General features: G+C 39.7%; 1 protein-coding gene across 6 annotated transcripts in view; it reads left to right on the plus strand.

The window, feature by feature from the left end:
* Positions 1-7,107: 7,107 nt before the first annotated feature.
* The window catches only part of LOC104604130 (uncharacterized), a 54,369-nt gene continuing 44,670 nt past the window's right edge, over positions 7,108-16,806 (plus strand). For 4 of the 6 annotated variants that reach the window (XM_010268363.3, XM_010268364.3, XM_088898136.1 and 1 more), the window contains exon 1: positions 7,109-8,553. In XM_010268363.3, coding sequence (XP_010266665.1) covers positions 7,180-8,553 — 1,374 coding nt within the window. In that variant the 5' untranslated portion in view covers positions 7,109-7,179. Of the gene's footprint in view, positions 8,554-16,806 lie in introns of all 6 variants that reach the window. The other 2 variants (XM_010268366.3, XM_088898137.1) reach the window with 1 other exon arrangement.

The raw sequence follows: 16,806 nt of genomic DNA on the forward strand, positions 1-16,806 counted from the left end.
GTGGTTGGGTCCTCCCCCATCCCTAGTATATCCATCGACTATTGAGAATTAGTGGGGAACGGGTCCAACTGACAGATGCGACGAGTGATGAGCGGCTCGTCCTTCTGGGGGTCAGAGGATCGAGGTGCTCCTGGTGGCGCTACTTGCGCAACTGAAGTTTTACGGCGCTTTTGTGTCATTGTCTTCTCACGGGCCACCTCGACCTCGGCAGCATTCAACAGAAAGCATAAATAGCAAAGCAACGGGAGCGTTCGTTCCGAAAAGGGGGCAGGACTAAGGCTAGCCTTCACCAAGGCTTCCTCCCTCACCAACGGTCTGACATGAATTGTCCTGCCCAGCTGAAGCCGATTCATAATAGCCTTCTCATCATTGCTGGCACGCGGTGCAATTCTCTCAACCAGCGTATCTGGGCTTGCCTAATTGGTCCTGAAAGGCAAACCTCACGCGCAACTCACAAAGTACTTATTCTTCTAGTTATGCACGGACGAAGGGTTGTCCACCACTCTCCCCCTTTGGCCTTGGAAATACCATAACCATTCGCCGTCGGAGTGCTTCCTCAATGCGAACAAGCTCTGGAACATGTTCACCGTCATCGAAAGATCTCGAAGACAGGTCGTCACCAAAATGGCCACGATCGTCCTCATTATGTTCAGCTCCAGCTGGCTGAGAGTCAGCTTATAGTGATTCACCAACTCTGGGTCGAGATGCATCCCAAACAGAAAATAGTGCTCATGGACACATATCTTGCCCTCGATGCCACACCACGACTAGGGGCACCAATGGTATTCGAAAATCTGATTTCAAATTCGAGATTCAACATAATCAAATCAAATTTGGATAATTCGAATATCTAACTGGCCGAATTCAGATATGACTTCATTCGGTTCGATAAATATCTGAATTCGACCGTTTATTTAATTCTTATATATAATATATAAAAATTTTAAATGTTTTATATAATTTATTTATACAATAATTATATTATATACTTTATATAAATCAAATATTTATTTTATATATTTATCTAAAATAATTAATTGGTTAAATTCGAATTGAATCGAATATTCAAATATTTAATCAGATTTGAATTCGGATATTGATTGATCTTGTTCAAATTGGATTCTTTTACACCCCTAGCCATGACTGTTCTTCTGTAGAGGGGACTCTAGCCCTATGGTCGCCCGTTATGAAGTACCGCTCAGGTAGTGCCCTGACTTGTTCCTCGTTCAGGACACTGCCATGGTCCAAGGGGGTGTAACGTTCCACCCTCACTCCTTCACCTGCGGCCTCCTCCTCTAGGTCTACAACCACAAGAAAGGCCTAAGCATTCCTTGGTGCATCGACCCTAGAGGGACTGGTAGGGGTGCGTACCAAGGCGCCAACCCTTGGCCTAGTTGACCGCCCCCGAGGGGCGGTCCTCTCCCTCAGCATCTGGACGTTTGACATCCGAGAGGAGCTCTTGGAGTCACTGTTGTCGCTCTTATCATTACTAGGAGTGTTGCTAAGATCACTCCACTTGGGAAGGTCGTAAGCTTCAAGACCAGAATTCGAGGCCGACATATCAAGGACAAAAGTTGTTCGCGAAAGGAAGTTTAAGGAATTGGTTGTTGAAAGACGAGGTGTCCTCGTTAGCTCCAAGACTAAAGGTTTTGAGAAAATGGTGAAGTCTCACTCAAATGTACGACCCAAATTCAATTGATCCAATGACCACGGATTGGCAGATTTGATAGCCCAAATTGACGTGCTCCGTGTGGCACTGACTTCAGGAGACAAAACAACACCAAGAGAAGGGGTTGGTTCGCCCGTCGAATCCAACTCAAGGACATGCTGAACCAGACTCCCCGGTACTAGAGACAAAATGATGCCAACAAAAGGGGCTGGTTTGCTCGTCGAATCCGGCTCATTAAACCGAACTCCCCCCGTATTGTCTCGTGCATGGCCTCAACCAGTCAACACTGACATCTATCTAGTGTATGGACCTGCGCTGGATGACGTCAGCACCCGTACAGGGCATGACCAAAGGACATGGGTAGCCTACGCCCGTATGGGCCATAGTCACACAACCTCGGCCTAAAATGATCCCTTACTAACACGAAGGACGAAGGGAGGAGCAATCACCGCACAACTGCTAAGAAGAGCTCCTCAGTCGAGGCCGATGTCGTGGGGCATAGAAACTCCCCGATGGTCATCATCTCAAAAGGAGATGAGGTCCTCTGGCCTTGGCCTTTTCGGTGCTTAGTTGTGAATGTTATACTACCTGGTGTATGCCTTTTGAGACAAAGCGAATGCTCCCCCAAGGCTTGATCCCCCGACTATGACTTCAATGACTCCGCCAGGGGGCGATGGTTGTGGGGACTGGCCTGTGGCTGTTGCGGGATGATGCTAGGGCGTCGCCTTCAACATAATCTTTTAAGTGTCCGCAATGGATGAGGGACTCAATCTCTTTCTTGAGCTCGTAGTAGTCCCTGTGTCATCATCGGTGCCATTGTGGTTCTTGCAGTACTTCTTGGGGGTTCCCCCCATCTTGAGTTTAGTGGTGTGTACTTGTTGAAGAAAGGGGCCGATGGTTTCTTCTCACCGTCCTTGTTGGTGGGGCCACCGCCGCAGCCATCCCTTTTGCTTAATCTTTTTGTCACTGGGCCTTGCTTCTAGATTTTTTAGGCATTTGTTTGTTTCCCTTTGCTTGGCAACGATGTACTTTTCGACCTTCTTTAAGAACTCGACTTTAGACTTGGGCAGAGGCCACTGAAGGCTGCGGCCATGGAGACCGAGGGGTCGAGGTTCTTGACCTCGATATACGCCTGAACGTTTTCCTTGAGTTTCCACTTGACAGACATTAGGGAGATGACGGTTTTCTAACATTGTTAGCTACTCACAAAGTAACCTAGGAAAAGGTCTGTGAACTGGTCCCAAGAGTCGATGGAGTGTGGAGGCAGTGTCGAGAACCATCGACGTGCTGCTCCCTTGAATGTTGCCTAGAAGGCTCGACACATGAGTGTGTTAGAGTATCCATGTAGGAGTATGAGAGCCTTGAAGCTTTTAGGTGGTCCTCGGGATCTGTACTCCCATCATAGGTCTCCAACGCTGGGGCCTTGAAATTCGACGGGAGGGTCTCGGAGGTGATGGAATCCACGAAGGCCTCTACCCAACTGAATGAGGCATGGTAACTGGCGGAGCATTATTCGATGTGTGGTAGCGGTGCTTCAACCTTGTCTTAATTTTCTTACACAAGATGGGTCAACCCTGTTTCCAAAGTGGTTGGACGCTGACATGTCCTTAGCCTTGCGGGCGCGATGATCATTGAGGAGGTCACGAAGGTCAAAAACCGGCGTGGAAGAGGTGCGACGTCAACATCCCGCTCCTAGAGGGGGACTGTAGTGGTCTAAGTGCCCGTCGTTGTTACAATTGATCGCCGTGCGACGATGATGATGGTCGTGGTTCCTGTTCATAGTGTAGGATGCTACAGGGTTTCCTCCTCAGCTGGGGAGCTGAGAGGTCTAAGAATGGGGCTTGCTAGCCCGTCGATGGCTGTTGTCGGATTCCGAGGGGTCGGCCCCCTCTAGGCTGCCCAAGTGTTGGCTTGGTGGGGCATGGGCAGATCGCCTGTTGTGTTGTCCGTGGCTTTCAATGGGGCGACCACTTTGTGGCTGGCCTACTAGACACCCTATATTGTCCAAGCACTGGGCCAGGTTGTCTAGCCTATCCAGGACCAACTTGAAACTGGTCGATCGTAACTAACTTCTGAACGTTGGGAATTGTGTCTTGGTTGTTAGCCATTTCGGAAACACTAGTTGATTAGGTTAAATTTGTTTTCTTAGGAGAAAGTCTCGAAGATAGTTTCCATAGTCGACACCCATTGTTGCTGCCAAATATGGATTCGAGTGCAACAGCATACTTTCTGGTGTTCGAGGTGATGGGTCCAACCTATTGAGACAAAGAAGACATCAATGCTCAGGAGTTATCCTAGGGTGCAAAGACCTTGAGGGTTGTGAGGGGTCGAACCAAGCAAGTAAGGAAACTTAGAGCTTAAGTTTGTGTGTCTACCTCCACCCCTTTTATAATCAAAATTACCTTAGAAGAGGGACACTTGATGGCAATTGATAGTAGTTGATGATGGACGACAGGATGCATCCGGCCAATGCCACCTGTCAAGATCTGTAAGTCGGTAAGATATTCCTACATCAATTTATAAATTATATAAAATGTTTAATTATTATATATATATAAGAATTAAATAATCGACCAAATTCACATATTTATAGAATGGAATTAGGTCATGCCCAAATTTGATTCGATTATATAGACTTATGAATATGATATTTTGAATTTGAAATCAGATTTTCAGATATCATTGATGACACCCCCTAACCACTATACTAGAAAAAAGGTTTGAAAAAATAAAAAATATACATAAAGAGTTGAGGCAATCTTTTGAAAAAAATACCAAACAACATATGTTGATGTTTTTTTTTTTCCATTTTTTCAATATGTCGATATATATATATATACTATTTTAAAAAGCACGAATATTAAATGAGTTGAAAAGAGGGCAAATAGGTAATTGGTTATTTATATTAAATGAGTTGAAAAGAGGTAATTTGAAGATATTCAATTCATTCAATTCTCTTTCATTAACTCCAACATTTAAGTTATTAACTTGCATTCATGTTTATTAAGTCATATATTTAAGTCATTTTTATTTATTCTCATCATTAAGTTCTATTAATTAAATCCATACTTAATAAATTAATAATTTCTATAATATAAAAGCTTATACTTTTAAAATATACCTAGCAAAAATAGAGTTTTCATCTAGGTGATGGTAAGAAATTAAATCATTTTGGGTCAAATGGGTTAATCCATGTTGCCACGACTAAATAATAAAAATAAAAATAGATAAAATGAAAAAAATTGGCAACATTTTTAACACACATATTAAACAATAATAAGTATGATAAATAAGAAATGTTTTGATTAATTATGGAAATGGAATGTAAAATTTAAAGTCAATTGGAAATAAAAATATTTTCCTATTCTCTTTCATTAAATTTTATATTTAAGATATATTTTTCTCATCATTAAATTCTTTTAATTAAATCCGGATTATTAATTTTAATAGTATAAAAATAATTTTTTTGAAAAGTAATTTAAAAACAAAACATTTTCTTTTCTCCCGGTGGTAGGCAAGCAATTCGACCATTTGGGGTCAGATGCATTAATAAATAATGCCATAATTAAATAATAAAGTATTAAAATAAATAGATATGAAATGTAAAAAGTATTTTTATTAATGATAAAAATGGAATACCAAATTCAAAATCTGCATTGAATTTAAATGATATCATAGTCAAATAATAATATTTTTAATAATAGAAAATACAAATAATCACAAAAAAAAAAGATAGAGAAAATTTTGGGCACATATCTAATGTTATATATTTATAAAAAATAAAATATTGGGTACATCTCTAATATTGTGCATTCATTATATTAAGCAAAAATAAGTTTTATACATAAGAATTTAGCAATGATGGAAATGTAATACAAGATTTAATGTCAACCTAGAAATGATACGATTTTTATATTTAAATGGTGGGTTAGTGGTTTGAGTCAAATGATATCATAGACAAACAAAAATTAAGTATGAAAAATAAAAAAAAAAATTTATATAATGTAAATAAAATATTTAATTTAAAGGAAAAGTTATAGTCAAAGTCAATTATACATTTAAATTTAGGTTGCAGGTTGGTCTAGAAACCAACAAAAGTTTGACAACTGGCTGTACATTTAAAATTATAAAAAACGTCGTCATGTCATCGAATTCTTACGTGGCTATTGCCAACATGGGACTTTTAGTTCATGTTGGACACAACAAAAACCTATACCAAAAATAGGTTTTTAGTTTCTCTCCTACCCTTTGTCTCTCGATCTCCCTCTGTTCTCTCTCACTCTCATCGTCATCTTTTGATCTCCCTCTCCCTCTGTTTTTCCCACTGTCTCAGTTTCGATGTGTAGTCAAATCAAAACCTCTCTCTCTATTGTTCTCCCACAATTTTTCTCATTCTTCTCCCTCACTCTCCCTCTCAGTGAATATCTCATTCTCCCTCAATTTCTATCATTTCCAGTTGGTATAAATTTCATAGTCAAGAGTTTTTGTGAATTTTTATCAAATTAGTGTAATAATTTTTGAATCATACCAAGTTGGTTTCATGTTCTTTTATATGACCTAATTAATACCATATAAGTGTGTAAAAAAATAAAATAAAAGAAAGAGTGAGCAGGAGAGAAACTGAAGGAGAATGATAGAAATTAAGGGAGAATGAGAGATCGACTAAGAAAGAGAATGAGAGACATTGAGGGAAAACTATAGGTAGAGAGAGAGAATGAGATAAATTAATATAGAGAATATAAATACAGAAACCAAAAACCATTTTTATTTATTTTCAAAACACATAGTCATTGAGTAGATAAAGATGGTGTGTGTGTATGTGAGAGAGAGAGAGAGAGACTGAAAATTTTTTATTTTTTACTTTCCAATCACTCAACATTAAATGGCAATTTCATTATAAGATTTTTGTTGTTTTTAAGATGGATTAAGAGTCTCATGTTGGCGATGCCTCAAATGACATGGCAAAGGTTATTTTAATTTGAAATATAGAGCCCATTGTTAGAGTTATGATGGTTTATAGCCCAATTTGTAACCTAATTTTAAATGTAGAGTCGGCTTTGATTATATAATTTTCTCTAATTTAAAACTAATAAAAAAACAATGCTATTTTCTTATTTAAATGGTGGATTAATGATCTAATTTTTTCAAAAAACCTATGATATCATAATTGAGTAACAAATATTCTAAATTTGTTTTTAATTATATTGTTACTTTTTTTAATTTTCAATTTTTATCATAACTATGATAGAAATTATATAATGTAACGAATGATCTTTTCTCAAAAATGACAATGGAACCGAACACAATAATATTGGGCCAAATCGGTATTCAATTAATACAATATACATTTTCGGAATTAAGTAAGACAGTAGGGCTATATTCGTATTTTAACTTTAGTGCTTGTTTCCTCCACAATCCTCTTCTCCAGAGAGGCACAGTGCGTCGCTATTCTTCCTTCTTTTTCCTTCTCTCTCCGGAAAAAAAAAAGAAAAAAGAAACGCCACCGAGAAATGGCCCCCAAGGCATCGTCCGGCCCCCGTCCGAAGAGAGCCTCCGCCAAAACCACCCCTAAAACCTCGGCTAAAACCGCCACTAGAACGTCCCCCAGAATCAACGCTAAAATCTCCCGTGAAGCTCCCTCTGAACCAACCCCAGAAACTGCCACCTCTTCAACCCCTGTCGATACCACCCCTCAACCCGCTGCTGAAACCCCCAGCCAACCCACCCAGGAAATCACCACCCCAATTTCTCCTCCCGAACCTTCCGCAGAAGCCCCCTCCCAAATCGCTCTCCCTGAAATCGCCGCCGAACCCACGCAAGAAATCACCTCCCCAACCGTTGTCCCTGAAACCAATGTCGAACCCACACTAGAAAATGGCTCTGAAACTGCCAGCGAAACAAAACCGGAAATCACCGCACATGCCACCCCGGAAACCACTGATAAAGCCAATCCTCCGGAAGATACTAATGACACCACTGCTCCGGAAACCGCTGATGGAACCGCCAATCCAGATACCATTGGTAATGCCGTTGCTGAGGCCACCGGTCAGGCTACTACTAAATCGGTAACCAAGAAAACCATCAAGGTTGTGAAGAAGGTTATCAAGAAGAAAGTTGTTCCTAAGCGGGTTGCAAAGGCTCCAGATGCTCCTTCAAATGAAGAGTTTAAGAAAGAAGAGGCAGAGCTCAATCCTCTCACTATGGTCCCGACTGAAATAGAAAAGCCCCACGAGTCTGAGGCTTCCGAACCCGAAAACCCCGGTTCTGGTATCAAAGATGCTAGCCTTGATTCAGTTGGAGCTCAGAGCAATGGTGCTGAAGTTGCTGATGGTGGGCCTGGTTCTGTTACCGATAATCCGGTTGAACCTTCCAATGCTTATTCTATGGGGGCCAAGACTGATGGATGCATGGCTGAATATGCTGAATCAAGTGTTGCTGATTGTGGCCCTGGTTCTATTTTCGATAATCTGGTTGAAGCTTCCAATGCTGATTCTATGGGTGCTAAGACTGATGGGTGCAAGGCGGTATGTGCTGAGTCTTGTGCTGGAGGCAATGGGGAAGATGTGGTGCCGATGGATGTAGTGGAGAAATGTGAGGCTAGTGGTAATAAGGAGGAAGATGAGAAGTGTGACGGAGCGGTTAGGGACGAGGAAATGGAGGTTTCCGAGAGGCGGAGAAGGAGGAGGACAGAGATTTTTATTGGGGGTCTGGATAAGGATGCAAAGGAGGAGGATATCCGGAAGGTTTTTGAGAAGATTGGTGAGATCGTGGAGATTCGATTGATGATGAACAGTCAAACAGGAAAAAACAAAGGCTATGCATTCTTGAGATATGCATCGGCAGCTGATGCTAAGAGAGCTTTGATCGAATACGCCAAAGTGGAGGTACTTTTCTTTGCACAGATTGTTTGTTTACTTCTATTAGATTATGGTTTTGGAAGCTTTATGTTCGTATTCTGCTCGTAAATTTGGCTTCTTCCAATTACCTGAAATTGTAGGCAGATATATCTTGTAGTGTTGATATGGCTGATGTGTTACCAATCTTTCGAGTTGGTTGGTTTCCTTTGTTTAAAATGTAGAATGATATCTATCATAACATCATAATTCCTAAAAACTTACTACAAAAAAAATTGTTCATTCTTTTGTATTTGCTAGTCTCCTTCATTTAGCCTTGGGAGCTCAAAAGAACAAACAAGTGGTTGATAACAGATATGAAAAAGAAGGGGAAAAGACAAGGCACTCAGCTCATGCAAAAGATATCTACCACAAGAAAAATAGAGGAGGCAAGAATGTGCAATAAAATCGCCCATCCAATAATCAAGACATATAACGTCCCTGGCCTGGCTATCATGGTGCCAGGAAAGCCCCGATAAAGGAAAGGCCAGGTCATTGTGATTTGTGAAAAACACCTACAACATGGTAACCAAAAGGTGTCTTGAGAAAGAGGTTTGAATGTAAGGGAGGCAAATTGTATATCTGCTTAAAGAACTAGGGACAATTATGAGTATGAATAAGGATTATAGGTGATCATGGACTGGGCAGGGCTAGGCTTCCAGGCCTGCAACTTTAAAGAGGGGTGTAAAGGTAGGTTGCAACAAGGTTTAAAATGTCAATGTTGATGGAAATGTCGCTTACCAAAATATAAGACATATGTCGGAAATGTCGAGCGGAAATATTGTAAAAATTAGAGACATTGTGGAAATATGCAATGATATTTTGTAAAATGATAAGAGAAGCATTAATACATATTTCTAGACTATTATTTTATTACCAACCATTATATAAAGCTAAGAAACTAAGATCAATAACAAATTAGTAAATGATGATTTACTGATTTATTATGCATTTTGATGTTTTTACAAGGTTATTTGATATTTTCTTTTCTTATTTTTAATTCTGATTTATTATAAAATAGATAAACTTGGCCGTTAAAATGGGCCTTAAAATAGATAATTCTAAGCAAGAGAAGGCTTTCAATAGAAAAGATAAAGAGGGGGGATGTAAGGGAAGGAGAAAAAACTGAATGAAGTTGGGAAACTCATCAGTAATGTGGAGGGGGACAAAGAATTTAGTGTGAGGGGAGGGGGAAAGGAAGGGAGGACTGTAGGAAGAAAGAGGGAATGGGAAAATCAGATTGTATCCATGAAGATTATTAGTTGGAATGTGGGGGGCTAGGGAGTTCTAGAAAGAGAAGAGCAATTAAAGAATTGTTTAAGAAGGAGAAACTTGATTTAGTGCTGATCCAAGAGTCTAAAATTGAGGAGGTAGATAGAAAATGGGTTAGAAGCTTTTGGGGAGAAAGACATGCTAAATTGCTAATTGGAGTTTTGCACCATCATGGGGAGCTTCAGGGGGCATAATAACAGTCTGGTAGGAGGAAATGGTACAATGTATTGAGGAATTGATAGGCAAGTTTTCAGTTTCTGTTAGATTGAGGAATATGCAAGATGGGTTTGAATGGGTTCTCACAAATGTATATGGGCCAAACTCATATATAGGGAAAAATTTAATGTGGGAAGAGCTAGCAGACATTAGGGGGTTATGGGAAGGACCTTGGTGCTTAGGAGGAGACTTCAATTCAATCAGATTTGTGGAAGAGACAAATGGTCGTAGACAAAGGTTAGCTACAAGTATGAGGAGATTCAATGACTTTATTGAGGCCTTTGAATTGAGAGATATTCCTTTGGGGCTTTCATGCTACACTTGGTCTAATCTTCAAGCTAACTCCATATTTTCTAAGCTTGACAGGTTTTTGGTGTCATTAGATTGGGAAGAACATTGGAATGGCCTCTTGGGGAGAACTTTACCTAGAATCACTTCTGACCATTGGTCAATTTGTTTGTTGCAAAGGTCTGCTTTTGGTGGTCCGATCCCTTTTAGGTTTGAAAACATGTGGCTTACTCACCCGGGGTTTAAAGAAAGAGTCAAGGACTGGTGGGACACCCAAATTCAACTACCATGTTGGGATGGTAAAAAATTTCTGAAGTTGCAAATGCTAAAAGGAGAAATCAGAGAATGGAATAGGCAGAAGTTTGGGAGATTGGAGGAGAAAAAAGGAAATTTGATCTCACAAATTGATTAATTTGATAAAAAGGAGATAGAAGGTTCCCTAGTAGAGGGTGACAGGGAGTTAAAATGGTCTTTAAAAAAGAATTAGAGGAAACTTTGCTTAGAGAGGAAATAAGCTGGAAGCAGAAGTCAAGAGAGAAGTGGATCAAGGGGGGTGATGGTAATACGATATTTTTCCATGCCGTTGCTAATGGTAGAAAAAGAAAGACTCTTATTACCTCTTTAGTGGTGGGGAATCTGAGATTACAAATCAAGGTGAAATTGCAAAGGCCTTTGTGGAACATTTCAAATCAATCTATAGAAGGCCACTTAATGAGAGATGGAATGTTGATGGGCTTGAGTGGGAGGTGTTGGGAGGAAATGAAGTGGAGGTGTTAGAAAGATGGTTTGTTGAGGATGAAATTAAGGAAGCTGTGTTACAATGGAGAGATCAAAGCTCCGGGTCTTGATGTTTTACAATGGCGTTCTATCAAGACTGTTGTGATATAATCAAAGCTGATTTAATCAAAGTATTCAAGGAATTTCATAGATGGGGGGCAATCAGCTCGAGAATGAACTCAACCTTTCTAGCCTTGGTTCCAAAGGAGATTGGTGCTAATTTTTTTTAAAGGATATAGAAAATTTTTTATTAAAAACTTAGGTGCTAATCAACGTCGGGACTTCAAACCTATCAGCTTAGTTACCCATCTTTATAGAATAGTTGTTAAGGTACTCTCCCTGAGAATCAAAAGGGTACTCCCCTCAATTATCTCCTAATATCAAGGGGCCTTCTTTCAAGATAGACAAATAATTGATTTATCAAAAAAAAAAAGATAGACAAATAATTGATCAAATCCTAATTGCTTTTGAGTGTGTGGAGGCCCAAAAGAGACTAAGGAAAAGTGGAATTGCAATCAAATTGGACTTGGAAAAAGCCTACAATCTGGTGGATTTAGAGTTCTTGGTTAATACTAATTACTATGAGAGGTGTAGATTTGGGAAACAGTGGTGTATATAGATTAGAGGATGCTTGCAAACAAGTCATTATTCAGTAATTTTAAATGGCTCGATTGTTGACTTCTTTGAAGGGTTTCGAGGTTTAATACAAGAGGATCTACTCTCACCCTTTCTTTTTTAGTTTGGTTGCGGAGGTCCTTAGTAAGTTGATTTCAAGAGCTAATAGTATGCAATTGTTCAAGAGGTGGTTTGTAGGGAGACAGAATTTTGGTTACTCATTTGCAATTTGCAGATGATCTCTTAGTCTTTTGTGATGAAGATAGTAGAGATGGCTTGGAAAACTTGAGATTGGTAGTAAAGCTCTTTGAAAGGATGCTCAATTTGAGGATAAACTGGTCCAAATAGCATCAGTGTAGAAGAGGGTGAACTGAGTGCTTCGGCAGAATCTTTAGGTTGTGAGAGAGGGGATTGGCCTTTGAGGTATTTAGGCTTACCTCTTGGTGACAACCCTAGAACCACTAGGTTTTGGATTCCGGTGGTGGGAGGGTTTGAGAAAAGACTGGCAGGGTGGAAAAGGAATTATATTTCTTTAGGAGGGAAAATCACCCTAGTTAAATCCACTTTGGGCAACATCTTGGTGTATTACATGTCTGTGTTTAGAATGCCTCAAGGGGTGGTGAGAAAAATTGACAAAATCATGAGGGATTTTGGATTTTCTATGGGAACTTGGAGAAGTAAGAAAGATCACTTGGTAAGATGGCAAAGTTGGTAAGTTGAAGGCAAAAGGAGGCCTAGGAATTGGAAATGTTAGATTTAAAAGTATTGCCTTGTTAAGCAAATGGCTTTGGAGGTTCCCTAAGGAAAATGAAAGATTGTGGTACAAAGTTATTGCTAGTATCCATGGGCTGTCAAACAACAGATGGGATGCTGGTTGTGTGCATAGAGCTTCTTTGGTTGCTCTTTGGAAAGCTATCCATGGCATCCTTTCTGCCTTCCTCAACCATGTTAGGTATGGTCTGGCTTTGGGTTAGAAAATTATATTCTGGGAAGATGTTTGGGTTGGAGAGCACTCTATGTCTGAAGATCTTTCCTTCCCTTTTTTCTTTCCTGCCTTAAGGCAGACCTGTGTCTGATTTCATTTCCTAGCATTTTTCCCCCTCAGGGCTTAATTGGAACCTTGGGTTCACTAGGAATCTTAGTGAGTCTGAAATATCCAGTGTGTCAAATTTGCTAAGCTTGTTAAACTTGGTGGTTTTGGGGGAAGATGGGTTGGATATTGGGGTGTGGGCTCCTAATGCTGCAGGGCTTTTTTCTTGCAAGTCTTTCTTCAATACCCTTGTAGCTACTTCCCTGTCTCCTTTTTTCCCTTTTAAGGAAATTTGGTGTCCCCCCATTCCACCAAAAGTCTGTGCCTTCTGTTGGGAAGTGCTTCATAGTTGTATTAACACCTACAGCATTATCCAAAGGAAGAGACCAAACTGGTGCATGTCCCCTAGCTGGTGTTTTTTATGTAAGTTGAATGGTGAGACTGCTCTTCATCTCTTTATTTCCTATCCTTTTGTTAGTTTCATTTGGGATTGGTTTTCTTCTCTTTTTGGGTGCAGGTGGTCGCCTCCTATCAGCCTGGAAGGGTTGTGTGTAGCCCATCTGCCTTTAGATGCTCTAAGAGGAGGGGTAGGACCTTGTGGAGAACTGGAGATGTACGAGGACCTTGTACTCAGGGTTAATTGGGCAATATGATGTATTCAGATCAGAATTTTTGGCAGCAGTTTATGGGGTGGAGAAAGCAAAAGAATTGGGTATTGAAAGGCTGATTATTGTAGGGGACTCGAGATCAATCGTGAGTTGGCTGAAAAAGGGAGAAGAAAAAATTCGAAATTTAAGGAATGATTATAGAAGGTTCAAATGGATATCTAAAGAAATGATGATTCAAGTCAATTGGGTTAGAAGATCTGCAAACCATTTGGTAGATGGACTGAGGAAGGGGTTCAGAGACAATCTATGTATTGGGCTCACTTGTAATTTTCTGGGTTAAATATGTCCTCTTGAGTCTGTTATTTCTTTTCACAACTTGTTGTTGCAAACTTGTACCTCTTTTATCTAATTTTAATGAAATCTTTTCTGTGTTGCTGATAAAAAATGAAATATCTTTAGGGAGGAAGATAAAGAGATAAGATGGAATATGAAGAAACAAATGGAAGAAATTCTTCGGAAAGAGGAAATTTCTTGGAGACAAAATTCTAGATATATATGGATCAAAGAGAGGGATGGGAATAGTATTTTTCATTCATTGGCCAATGGAGGAAGGAAAACAATTGTTTTAAAATTAGAAGCAGAGGGTAAGGTTGTCCATGATTCGGAGGGAATAAACAAGGAAGTTTGTGGACTATTTTAAATCAATTTTCTAGGGATCCTTAGAGGAGGGATTAGTAGTGGAGAGATTTGAATGGCCTAGGTTGAAAGAGGAAAACAGGAGTATCTTGAAAGGAAGTTTTCAGCAGAAAAGAGTAAGGAAGCTGTCTTCTCAAAAAGATAGAACAAAGGCACTAGGGTCTGGTGGATTTACAATGGTGTTTAACAAATTCTTTGAGAGAGGAATAATAAATTCCAGGGGTGAATGCTACTTTCATAGCACTTATCCCAAAAAAAGTGAAGGTGCTTTGGCCAAAGGGTTTTAGATCTACACTGGTAATTTGCTCCAAAAGAAGAGACCCAATACTTGTTTGTCCCCTCACTGGCGTGTTCTAGTAAAGCTGATGGGGAGACTGGTTTTCATCTACTGGTGTCTTGCCAATTTGTAAAGTCTATTTGGGAGTGGGCTTTCTCTCTTTTTGGGTGTAGTTGGAATCCTCCATCAAATCTGCAAAGTCTATTTTCTCCTTTTTTCAGGTGGTGTATGAAAGGGGAAGGACTATTTAGGGAGGGCTGCAATATGCTGATCTTTATGGGAAGAAAGAAACTCCAGGATCTTCTCTGAAGTAAAGAGAGGTGATGAAGAACTGAGGGCTCTGATCCATATAAGGGCTGTATAGTGGATGAAATCCCTAGAGCTATTCACAGATTATACAGTGGATGACATGCTGAGGAAGTGGGGTGAGATTGCTAGCTATTCACAGATTATACAGTAATAAGTGTGTCTTGGACCCCCCCCCCCACCTGCGGGTTTCATAAAACTAAACTTTTGATGGAAGTAGCAGAGGGAACCCTGGACAATCAGGGATTGGGGGTATTTTCAGGGATGAGAATGGGGTTGTTTCTGCCATGTTCTCAGGCCCAATTGGAGTGGGCGACTCTCTCAGAGCTGAGATCCATGCAGTTATGGAAGGAGTCCAGAAAGCTAGGGAGATGAGTATCAGAAAACTCATAATTGAAAGGAGACTCGAAGGTGGTGGTAGGGTAGCTGAATAAAGATGATAGTGGTTTATGGAATTAAAGCAATGTGAGGAGGAAATTCAGATGGCTGGTTCGAGAAATGGAAGTTAAAATCAGTTGGGTAAAAAGATCAGCTAATTCCTTTGCTGATGGGTTAGCTAAACAAGGGGTGGAGAGCGATTCAATGTTCTGGGCACAGATGTAATTTAAATTTCTTTTCTCATTTTTTCTCTTTTTCTCTTGTTTCCTTTCTTGGGGCTCAAGCTGAAGTTGGAAGATAAGAAACTTCATCTTCGTCTTTGTAATTATTATTGTTATAATTAATGAATTGTGTTATTGATAAAAAACAAGTATGCTGTTTCACAGGTCACTGCTGCACAGGTTCACTCGAGCCCTTTCTTCATTTGCAAATAAAAAGAAGAAAAGAAAAATAAAAATACTCATATGTGATGTTGAAGTGTGTAGGTTGAGAAAAAAATATACATACCAGACCGCTGAAGCTTGAAAATACCAGAAGATTTAACTAAGTGTGTAGGTTGAGAGCTTCATCTTTCAGAGGTTCACAGTTTTCACACTTTCGAGCCCTAACTTTGGTCTTGCAAATTGAACTGATAGGGGGGCTTTTTCTCCCCTCTTTACACTTAAACAATGATACAATACAATGGGGGCTATGATATAATCGTGGCCCCGCCAATTAAAGCTTAAAAAAATTTAAACAATTAAAATTGTTAAATGTTTAAAATGCCACACTTGTGAGGCGTACGCTTCTTGCCCAAGGCATGACAGAAGCGTACGCCTCCCTGGAATCATACGCATCTGGGCACGCATCTCTGCATGAGGTCTATGCCTCACATTTCTGAGCTCTTCCTTCATGCACCTCTAAGCGTTTTGGACTTTTGGGGTGCCTCCAGGCGTATGCCTCCCCCGCCTTTTAAAACATCGATAGACTCAAGGGGAAAAAGAAAGAACAAGGAGAGATAATTTATGGACTAGTTATTTATATTCCTTTTCAGGTAGAACATTATAAACCAAAGACCATAGGTGGTGTTTTTTAGCATTTGATATAATAACCTCAGAAAGCCTGGAATTGTAGAAATTGTGTGAAATTGAAGTAAATGGAATGCCCTTGTTACACAAATTTTAAGTGGGCTATACTGTCGCCTGTTGTAATTATCTTTATTTTGTGATTATGTGGAACTTTAAAGTTTTATGAACCAAACTTTCTCAAGAGAACAATAGGAATTTTTTATAATTAAATTAAGATTTCATTAAGAGAAAGAGCAGTTCAGATACAAGCTTCCCATGAAGAGGCATGAGCTGCATCCTCTTCCAACAACAAGAAGAAAACAGAAAACAAAGTCAAATCAATTGAGCCTTATACAATTGTTCCTTGTTTTCCCCTTACTTTGCTAGATAATCTGCCAAAGCATTTGCTGATCTCCTCACCCATTGTATTCTTACAGTCAAGCTCCTTGTCAGCCACTTGAATTTTTTAACTTCACCAGAGTATAGACTCTGGGTTCTGTAGACAACCCACTACCAGTTGTTTCACATCTAGCTGAACTATAACCTGTGCACCCTGGATGGCAGCTGACAATTCTGCCCTATTAGTGTTCCCAGCTCTTAGAGGACCCAAGTAAAGGAGAACCAGATTACCAATCTCATTCCTTGTTTTTTCATATTAAGCATCCCTTGTTTTTTTGTATTCTCTTTTGTTGCTGTATTAATCATGTTTAATTTTTATTTCATATTCTATACATC

The sequence above is a fragment of the Nelumbo nucifera genome, chromosome 2 (assembly GCF_055504915.1).
Source record: "Nelumbo nucifera cultivar China Antique chromosome 2, China Antique-T2T, whole genome shotgun sequence".
Lineage (NCBI taxonomy): Eukaryota > Viridiplantae > Streptophyta > Magnoliopsida > Proteales > Nelumbonaceae > Nelumbo > Nelumbo nucifera.